General features: G+C 41.0%; 4 protein-coding genes across 4 annotated transcripts in view; 2 read left to right on the top strand and 2 right to left on the bottom strand.

The window, feature by feature from the left end:
* Window positions 1–889, top strand: part of iqgap2 (IQ motif containing GTPase activating protein 2) — a 35,541-nt gene extending 34,652 nt beyond the window's left edge. The window contains exon 38 of the mRNA XM_030416243.1: window positions 206–889. Within this exon, the coding sequence (XP_030272103.1) occupies window positions 206–319 (114 nt within the window). The 3' untranslated portion in view covers window positions 320–889. The remainder of the gene's footprint in view (window positions 1–205) is intronic.
* Window positions 890–959: 70 nt separating this feature from the next.
* Window positions 960–3,985, top strand: f2r (coagulation factor II (thrombin) receptor). The gene is made up of 2 exons (XM_030416244.1): window positions 960–1,241; window positions 2,349–3,985. Exons 1-2 carry the CDS (start codon window positions 1,172–1,174, stop codon window positions 3,575–3,577), a joined length of 1,299 nt encoding a protein of 432 aa, XP_030272104.1. The 5' UTR covers window positions 960–1,171; the 3' UTR covers window positions 3,578–3,985.
* LOC115581292 (uncharacterized) lies at window positions 3,955–5,992 on the bottom strand. The gene is made up of 6 exons (XM_030416247.1): window positions 5,726–5,992; window positions 5,477–5,622; window positions 4,985–5,046; window positions 4,769–4,879; window positions 4,578–4,679; window positions 3,955–4,303 (listed from the first exon to the last, which is right to left on the bottom strand). Exons 1-6 carry the CDS (start codon window positions 5,837–5,839, stop codon window positions 4,269–4,271), a joined length of 570 nt encoding a protein of 189 aa, XP_030272107.1. The 5' UTR covers window positions 5,840–5,992; the 3' UTR covers window positions 3,955–4,268.
* A 545-nt stretch (window positions 5,993–6,537) lies between these two features.
* Window positions 6,538–8,999, bottom strand: LOC115581291 (uncharacterized). Its single transcript, XM_030416246.1, has 6 exons — window positions 8,763–8,999; window positions 7,949–8,091; window positions 7,733–7,800; window positions 7,337–7,465; window positions 7,104–7,199; window positions 6,538–6,987 (listed from the first exon to the last, which is right to left on the bottom strand). Exons 1-6 carry the CDS (start codon window positions 8,871–8,873, stop codon window positions 6,899–6,901), a joined length of 636 nt encoding a protein of 211 aa, XP_030272106.1. The 5' UTR covers window positions 8,874–8,999; the 3' UTR covers window positions 6,538–6,898.
* Window positions 9,000–9,487: the final 488 nt, after the last annotated feature.

Here is a 9,487-nt window from a genome sequence, read left to right as displayed (position 1 = left end):
TGTGATGAATTCTCTGTTTTTGTGTATCTAATATGAACAAATATTAGATACACAGTTGGTAATTAGGAACCTTTCAACCTGTACAGAATAGACCACTCTGTAAAGTCAAGTTTTTTGTTATTACATATGTTGTGTGTAAATCTTCCAAACCTTATCCTTATGAATGAAAAGTTCTTTTTTGCATCTATTTTTATTTTGTGTGCAGGACCTTCTTCAGCTGCAGTATGAAGGAGTGGCCGTCATGAAGATGTTTGACAAAGCCAAAGTGAATGTCAATCTACTCATCTTCCTCCTGAACAAAAAATTCTATGGAAAATGAAGCCGTAAAGAACGAAGAGGAGCGATCAAAACAGCAGAGGAGGATTGAACAGACTGTGCCTTCTGACAGTACAGAGTTAATTACACAAAACTGATTTAACTTGAGATGGTGCACAACAGTGTTTTCTTTCATCTGATTATAATTTGATGGATTACACAAAAATGAAATGTCAGCATCCAACTAATTGTAACCGCTGTGTATTTTTCCTTGTGGTGATTGTAAATGTGATGTATTTTTAAGAATGAATTGTAATTGTATTCTTGTTTTGTATGTAAAAGATTCTAGGAAGCACACTCTTATTGTTACCTTGTCCGTTGAACCAACTTTGAGGGTTTGATTAACTTGCTAGACGAAGACGTAATGTCTGTTAGTTGAGCAGTGGAACAACTTTCCAGCTGGCCTGCATGACCAGTGCCTTTTTAATTAAGTGTTTAAAGAACATTTTAATTAATGAAACATTAAACCATTTTAAAAGCTAAAACCAATGTATTTTTAATATGTATTTTCAGTATATATGTGATTTCAAATGTTTGAACAATGTGCATAATAAATTACACATGTCTACAATAATGGTTTTCTAATCTGTCTATCATATGATGTTCTTTGATTTTATCTGTCCTTGAAACCTGAAACTAACATGAGTAAAAATATTTTTGTCTGCAGATGAAGCTCACATTACTTGTCTGTAATAGGGAGGAGGTGTTGTGCAGTGAGACAGAGGCGGAGTATCCACACTGGACTGTAATAACATGTTTGATGCTGGAGGAAAAACACTCCAGTACCTCTTCTGCCAAACAGATCCTTACAAAACTCTCGTAGGTGTAAAACAATTGGAGGATTCACAGCAAAGCCATGGTTCACCTGTCTGTCGGGTTGTTGGTGTTGTTTTCTTTCTACAGCTCAGCACTCGACTCCCAAAATGGTAAGTTGCTTTCTTAACCATTAACTTTATACTTTGTACGAGCTGCTCCAATGGGTTTTACAAATGCAAGATGGGATAACGTGTATATTTTTACCCCCTTATTAAAAATATGACTGTGACATCTGTTTAAACATTTGCCTAAACTGTGCAACACTGTTGACCATTTTTGTTTTGGAATTGGATTATTGGAATTTCTTTTATGCAGAAATGAATTTTTTATTATTTGTTTAATTATTTTTAAGCACAATACTAATTTTACTTGTGTTTACATGTTTTGTATGCACCCTAATACACTTACTCCACTACATTAATTTGAGAGTCATAGATACAAGTTTAGTTACTTTGCAGGTTAAGATTTTGCCTACAAAACATGATTGTAGCTTTTTTAAAGTTTAATTTTTTGCAAAACTAAGCAACAATACATAACGTTGAAATCAGCTCTCCATGGACACAACATTTAAATTTAGTTTAGATGTTATTAGTAGTAATGTAATAAAAAGTTAGGTGATCCAAGAGGCCATTCTACATAAAGAGTAGGGTCATTTTTATATTTGAGTAGATGTTGCTGATTATACCTCACTTGAGTAATATTGGTGGGGGGACCATTATTACAATTATCCAAATGCTTCATCCAATGCAACTGGTTAAGGAAAATATGATGGGCTCACTAAATAAATGTAAAAAAAATCCACTGAGCCAACTAATTTATTTGTTGCCTGGGAGTCTTAAATGGATCAGTGCTTAAAATACAACAAATATGACATGAATTTGTGTATTCTTGTAAAGAGTCATAACATATTTTAAAGACAGGTTGTCTAAATTGCAAGAAATATAAAAATGTGAAAATCTGATCTCATTAATTTTATCTAGAGATGAACTCAAACTAAACTGCCGTCACTTGAGACTTGTGGCGGACTTGTACTTAAGAATATCAATAAGTATCTCTTAAAATTTGGTAACATATCCCTTAAAAATGTGTGGTTAAGAGTATGCTGTTCTTGCTTTTAAAAAAAAAACAATGCATCTGCACTTCAGTCAGAATAAAACATTTACCAAAACATTTACATTTTCACATTCTGCTGTATTCTTCTCTGTGTCTCTTCAAAGGCTCGTCCATCCTCCCACGGACTTTCTCTGGTCACTTTGTGATGGTGACTGACGAGCCTATAGACCTGTCTGTATTAGACAGTTTTAAGGATGATGGGGGGTCTGGCTCAGCAGCAGAGCAGGAGCCGGTGAAAAGACACAGCCAGCACGGCCATCACGGCCAACACCACCATCCCAAGAAGCACTATCATGTCTCGAAGGAAGCTAAAGCTTTTCTCCAGGGCTGCCTGTCAACAAGTTTTGTCCCGACTGTTTACACCCTTGTTTTCGTCATCAGCGTGCCCCTCAACCTTGCTGCCATGCTGATGTTTGTGCATCGCATCCGTCCGAGAAAACCAGCTGTGATCTACATGCTGAACCTGGCCTGCGCTGACCTGCTGTTCGGCCTGCTTCTCCCCTTCAAGATTGCCTACCACTACCATGGCAACAACTGGATCTATGGCTCCTTCATGTGCAGGGTTGTCACAGCAGCTATCTATTGCAACATGTATTGCTCTGTCCTGCTCATTATGTGTATCAGCATTGACCGTTTCCTGGCTGTGGTTTACCCAATGAACTCTCTGACATGGCGCAGCCCTCAAACGGCTTCAATTGTGTGTGCTGCCATGTGGCTGTTGGCCCTGGGTGGAGTATCTCCTCTCCTGATCTCTGGGCAAACCCTCCATTTGTCAGACCTAGGCATCACCACCTGCCACGATGTGCAGGATGTGGAGCACCTACAAGCTTACTATCTTTACTTCTTCCCAGTCTACTCCTGCCTGTTTTTCTTCATCCCTCTGTTCTTCACTGTTGTCTGCTATGTACGAATTATTCAGGCTCTGGCTGCAGCCAATGTGGAGAACCGTTCCAAGAAGTCTCGAGCCGTGGTGATGGCCGTGGTCGTGCTGGTGGTGTTTGTGGTCTGCTTCACCCCCACCAACATCATCCTCATGGTTCACTATGTTCAGCTGTCCCACAAGTCCAGTGACAGTTCCTACCAGGCATACCTGCTCTCCATGTGTGTAGGCAGCCTTAGCTGCTGTCTGGATCCAGTCCTCTATTACTTTGGCTCCTCTCAGTGCCAGAAGCAGGTGGCAGCGCTGCTCAGATGCAGGCGACTGGCACAAGCAGAGAGCAGCTCAGAAACCCAAAGTACAAGAACCAGCGGGCGGACAGACAGCAGCAGGTCATGCAAGATGGAGAGTGTTCAAACTGGCCAGGGCGGCCATTACAGCAGACTGGAGGCTTAACTACATGGACATGAGGAGACTGTCTATGAGCCACCCTTCAAACACACAAGACACACACATTATGATACATCAGAGTCAGAGTGTGTTTAAATCCTTTCCAAGAAATCCAAGGAAATGCTTGGGTTGCTCAAAAGAGTGTCTCCATTGGCTGATAGACCTGGACTTATTTGCAATTAAATTAGTGTATTGGATAAATGTTTACATTTAAGAACAATTATATGTTTTGTTACTTTGTAATCATGAAATATATCCAGCAGGTAAAAAGTGTGTGATATCTTGAGTTAATTTCACAGCCATTAAAAATTCATAGGCTGTCTTCCTTTTCAGATTTTTGTTTCATATTCTAATTTTCAGTGACTCAAAAGACTTCAACAGAACAGAATAATAAAGTTTTAATGTGGAAAAACATTACATGTGATGCAGTAACTTCATTATTGTTAGGAGAAAAAAACCTGGCAGTTTTGACACCACGATTTTCATTATAAAATTCAGTATCATCTGCTATTGGTTTTTATAAGTAAAGATGAAAACTCATTAATCACTCACTGCCCTGGCATTCATGAAGCCAAAGTGCATGTGTGTGTATATAGTAAAGTTTCTGCTAGATTACTGAAAATTAAATCAAAACTACTGAATTTTACACATTTTTGCTTAATGCTGTTGTATCTCTCATTTTTTTTTAAATTGCAGCTCACTCTGTACTCTCTTTGTCGTCGGGGCACAGCTCTGAAACACAGGAAAACATAAAAAAAGATCAACTGGAGGAGAAGAACAGAAGAGAGCAAATATTCCCCCGAGCATCATGGAGAATATTGGCTCCATTTCCTGGCCATGTGCATTGTGCTGCTTCATTAAGACATGAAGTATAATCATATATAAATTTTGCATTTCACAATACAACATCGCCACCTTGTGGCAGCATGTGTAAGTCGTTGTGTCCAGTGAAAACTCGTCTTTATTTCCAGCTGCAGTCTTCACAGATTACTAAATAGTTACTGACCTGTTTGGCCGTCGTAGCTATGGAAGTTCTCTGGGAAGTTCAGACACCCGACTTGTTTCTTGAATATTTCAACATCTTTGGCATCTATTTTTCCCGTCCTTGCTGAAAGAGAAGGGACATTTTAAACAAATGAATTACTACATTTGAAATTCCAAGTAAACTATGTTCAATCTGCTGAGGACAGAACTTACTGAACTGCAGGATGTATCTACCAGTGATGTCCCCATTTCGAAATGTGTCTGTCCACAGCAGGCAGTCCAAGCAACTCTGTAGAATATGTCCTTTGTGGTCTGACAGGTTTTCTTTAAAAGCAGACATACTGACTATTTAGTCTGCGATATCATTAACATCTGTCGGTCTGTTGGTGTGGATATGCTATGCTCTTATTACAGGCTGTGAAAACTTACTGCGAAATGTGGTGGCAATCCCTGAGACTGTTGCATTTACCTCCCCTGAGATGCAGCGATTACTGAGAAACAACAATACATCTTGATTTCACAAGCTGAGAATTTAACACAGCAGACCTGTCCTTAATTCAAATGGCTTTTTATAAAAACAAAACAAACTATAATTGCTCATTCTCATTTCATTTATAACGCTACAACCATTTTACTGTATATTGTATATATTTCGAGATTGTCTACCTTATTTTATTATTTATTTTATTTTACTGTCCATTTTAGCATTTTATTCATATCCTTATCTTTATCTCTTGTTTCCATTCATGCTGCATTTCTATTTCTACTTTGCACAGAGCAGTGGAACAAAAACAATTACCCCCCCCCCCCCCCCCCGAGAATAAGAAAGTATTCTGTTTCTGATTCTGAATTGCAGTGCTATATACTTTATCTAAAGATGGTTCTGGACATCTTCAATGATAAGTAAATCATTAAACTTACAAGCAGTGATCTCCCCAACGTAGTGTCACAACTTGGCTGTCAGACGTGGGAGACAAGTCTATCCAGGAGCTCTTTAGGGACTCCATTGCCTTGTGGTACTGTTTAGGGTCACCGGCTCCCATCACATACACCCATTTTCCAAAAACCTTCGCACGAAAATAAACAGGACATCTAAAAAAGGATATCTAAATGTGTTTTTTTTTTTTTTTTTAAATAACAGACAGCAAAAGGAACATAGACACCACTTACCACCTTGGGGTCCTCTGGTATAAAAGGTTTGACCAGGTCCTTACAGTCAGGTGCAGTTGCAGCACTGAATGAAGTGAGAGCCAATAGAAAGACACCAACAGCAGGCAGAGCCATGGTTCAGACGAGAGGGGCGAGGATGAGCTGGAAGAGGCAGAGACGGCAGCACTGCAGAGGACGTTGCTGAAGCCGCGACAGAAAAACGTCTAACACTGATTCATTGTCCTCCTCGGGTTTCAAACCAAGAAAAAAAAAAAAAGGTGTTGGGTAAGTGCTAATATGGAGGAGGAGGAGGAGGAGGTGGACGAGGAGGAGGAGGGGGGTTTCTACATGCTCTGCTACACCAGTGAAGGTTTTTTTTAATCACCATGCAGAACCAAAGCAGATTTCTTGTGCTCACCGTTGAATGACCAGCTCAACAATCTTTTTTTTTTTTTTTGCCAATACTGCCAACCCTGAATGAGCTTAGGCAAAGTGCCACGATTCTTAAGTGGAACAAAGGTCATTTCCCTGCGGGTCTGTGTGGACTCCTTGTGGAGACGGTTTAAAAAGTTTGACATCTTCTTTTTCTACCCCTTCCACCCCGATGTTCCCCAGCAACCGTCTTTGTCGAAGTTTCTGGGAACAGCGGTGTGTTTGAGAAGAGCTGCAGCTGGTTGAATGAAGCGTATCATTTTGACATATGGGTCAGCAGATTGTCTGGCATCTTCTTGTCGTGTTTGAAAAGGGAGAAAGAAACGTTGGTGCTCAGAAGCCAAACGCTTTTTCTGGGAAAAAAAAAAAAGGGTAGAGACAAATGACTCGAACACAGCACAGAGGGAGACTGAAAGCTGTTTTATTCACCTCAAACAACCTGTCGAAGGACAGTTCACACACTCGACTATTTACAGATTGTTATATCGATCTAAAGGAGGCATTAAGTGGACTTTTTTTCTTTTTTTAGCCATTACTGTACCTGCCAGTTCACCATTCCTAAACTAAAACACGAAAGTTCAACTAAGAAGGAGACACGCCGTAGAATGGCTACACATGACTGACCTCTTATCTACATATGAGACCAGCAGACCAAACACAAGTGATTCCACAGCACAACGTTACATCAGCACACGTGCAGATCACATTACAACACTATAGAGTACAAGTTAAGCTGGATGTGTCAGGGGTGTGCGCTCCGCTTTACTTCGCAGGGGGCTCGGCATCGGCCTGGTCCTTCTCTGTGTTTTCTGCATCAGGTGCAGCAGTTACCCTGTCGTCCGGGCACAGGTCTGAAATAAGAAAGACATGATCCGCAAAAAAAAAAAAAAAAAAAAAAACATGCACGAAAAGAAATCAGCTATGATATTTTTCACTGAGAATGTACAGAGCTGAAATGACAGCTGACCTGAGCCTCCGAAGTGGTACTCCGGGAGGAATTTAAGACACTCAGCCTGCTTCTTGAAGGTCTCCAACTCAGATGGCTCCAGAGCACCGGTCCGCGCTTTTAAAAAGAGCAGCCAGACAATAATAAAACGAGGAGGTGAGGTGGGGAGAAAAAAAACGAGAAACCAGCGTAGAGAGTGCAGAGAAGAAATGGCACCGACAAAAAAACGATAAAGGAAAGAAACAAAGCCTTACTGAAGAGGAAAAGGTATCGTCCCTTTGACTTGCCGTCGGGGAGGAGGGTGGTGTCTTCGGACAGGAGGCAGTCGGGGCAGGTCTCGTAGTACTTCCCATCATGGTATGACGTGTGACCATTGATGATAACTGTGAAACGTAAGGAAAACAGGATATTAAACATGAGGATTTGTTTTATTCATTTCCACAGATCTATTTGAAATGTGTTAATTTTCAGATAGGCCTGCTGAAATCCTGCGTGACTGCTTTCTGGTTAAATCCACCCACGCCTTTGTGACTGGCTTTGGCTTCCATGCATCACCCCATTTAACATTACGCATAGACAAACAGAGAAGATCAGAAAGAGAGATCGTCAGGGAGTAAACACAACAACCAGTAATATTTCGAGATACGTACAAGTGGTGTGTGTGGTCATTCCTGAGATGGTGGCATTGGCTAAACCCTGAAGGCATTTATCTTCACCTCTGCAATGAGGAAGAAGGGAAAAGGAAAAACAGTCCACATCAACAACTGTAAGCTGTGAGCTCCAGACATTTTCAATATGTGAGAGACAGTGGGAAATAATAATATAACACAATATGACTGATCATTTGCGGTCAGCAGTGTCCTTACAGGCGGTCGGCCCAGTAGACGGTGATGACTCCGCTGTCTGAAGAAGCCGACAGTTCTACCCAGGAGCTGTTCACTGCCACCAGGTCGCTCTTCAGACCGGGCTGGTCAAATGAGCCCACATGGAGTATCCACTTCCCATAGATCTGCCACAAACACAGAGGCAAACCATCCACGCTGCTCACTCACATGACCGGTTATATTCTATACAGACAGCGTGATACACGTTAATCCAGTAGAAAAGAATAGTCTTTGGAGAAGGTAAAAAAATGCCCGAAAGAAATAAAGGTATATAGAGGTATCATTCCTTTGTCTGGCCATCATAGTCATACATTTGACTCTCCAGGAAAAACAAACAAAAAGTGGTTAAGCCAGTCCTGAAAAGGCTCAGTATATATATATATATATATATATATATATATATATATATATATATATATATATTTTGCTAATGGCACATAATATCACAATTGTTTTTCTGTTAAGAGATTACATGATGCACAGTTGGCCCGGTAGGATGTATTAATTGCTTGCTTGAGCTTTGCTTATGCAAATAAAACAGCTTAACAAATGATCTTTTGCTGTAATTTGTTCTTAAGAGTTATACAATAATGTCTCCATAAACACCTTGTCATACACATTTGTTTCATTTTTAAACAGCCCTAGTTATTTGTAATCACATTGTTGCCCATTTTGATAGCAGTAAATTTAAAACCAAAACAAAACCCCCAGCTTTTAAAGTTATAAACGCGCAGCTCAGCGCATCAGAACCTCCTCACATACATCCAGCTCATATCGAATGATCACTGATACTCACGGGGCTGTGGCTGTCCAGTACCCGAGGTTTAACCAGCTCTTTACAGTCCAGTTCAGATGCGGCACCCAGGGAGGTGAGAGCCAGCAGAGCAACAACCAGCTGTGCAGCCATGGCTCGAGACAGCAGGCAGCCAGAGAGAGCAACACTAATGTCAGGGATCCTGCCAGCTAGAGCCTCCTCAAAGGAGCCAGGGGAGGTGTTGTGTAACAGTGGGCTGGGCCACAAACACAAGATGGCCACTTGCTTGAGATGTCAAGCTGCCTAGCTTTTTGTTCTCTCTGGGAGGGGTGCAAGCTTACATAACGTGTACGTCATCTATTTTTTACTTGGGGGAAGTGTGTTATGGTTAGAAAAGATGAGCAGCGCAGCTCTTAATGTGACAACTTTTACTTTCATCTGCTCGAAACAGCTCCGTACATGTGAACTGCCGGAAATTCACATTAATGGCTGCGACCGTTAGCCTTTGTTGGTAATCTCATCACTGATGAGAGTCATCTGGAATAAAGTCAACAGTCAACCATCAAGCCATGTCACTCCTACACAGTGCTTAGTAGCCTTAGCTTTAATTTTCTGTTGTTGGTGTGGCACCCACTGCTTGCCGTAGTTAAGGTACTCATAGTCTGTTAGCCTTAGCCCAGAATTAGCGATGGAGTGTTGTGAGCCTGGTAGTTCATGAGTGTTTGGTGAATGCTCCTCGTGATTGTGCAACCCTGTGCCATATGTGC

The sequence above is a fragment of the Sparus aurata genome, chromosome 5 (assembly GCF_900880675.1).
Source record: "Sparus aurata chromosome 5, fSpaAur1.1, whole genome shotgun sequence".
Lineage (NCBI taxonomy): Eukaryota > Metazoa > Chordata > Actinopteri > Spariformes > Sparidae > Sparus > Sparus aurata.
The sequence above is the reverse complement of the archived record's forward strand: the minus strand, read 5'-3'. Positions and strand labels throughout refer to the sequence as shown.

Coding starts and splice junctions, on each gene's coding strand:
- LOC115581291 (XM_030416246.1), bottom strand. CDS start 8,873: ATGGCTGCACAGCTGGTTGTTGCTCTGCTGGCTCTCACCTCCCTGGGT. Junction 7,466..7,732: donor AATGACCACACACACCACTT/GTACGTATCTCG, acceptor TACGTTTCACAG/TTATCATCAATGGTCACACG. Junction 7,200..7,336: donor ACGATACCTTTTCCTCTTCA/GTAAGGCTTTGT, acceptor TCTTTTTAAAAG/CGCGGACCGGTGCTCTGGAG.
- f2r (XM_030416244.1), top strand. CDS start 1,172: ATGGTTCACCTGTCTGTCGGGTTGTTGGTGTTGTTTTCTTTCTACAGC. Junction 1,242..2,348: donor AGCACTCGACTCCCAAAATG/GTAAGTTGCTTT, acceptor GTCTCTTCAAAG/GCTCGTCCATCCTCCCACGG.
- LOC115581292 (XM_030416247.1), bottom strand. CDS start 5,839: ATGGCTCTGCCTGCTGTTGGTGTCTTTCTATTGGCTCTCACTTCATTC. Junction 5,623..5,725: donor TACCAGAGGACCCCAAGGTG/GTAAGTGGTGTC, acceptor TTTCGTGCGAAG/GTTTTTGGAAAATGGGTGTA. Junction 4,880..4,984: donor GATTGCCACCACATTTCGCA/GTAAGTTTTCAC, acceptor CTGCTTTTAAAG/AAAACCTGTCAGACCACAAA.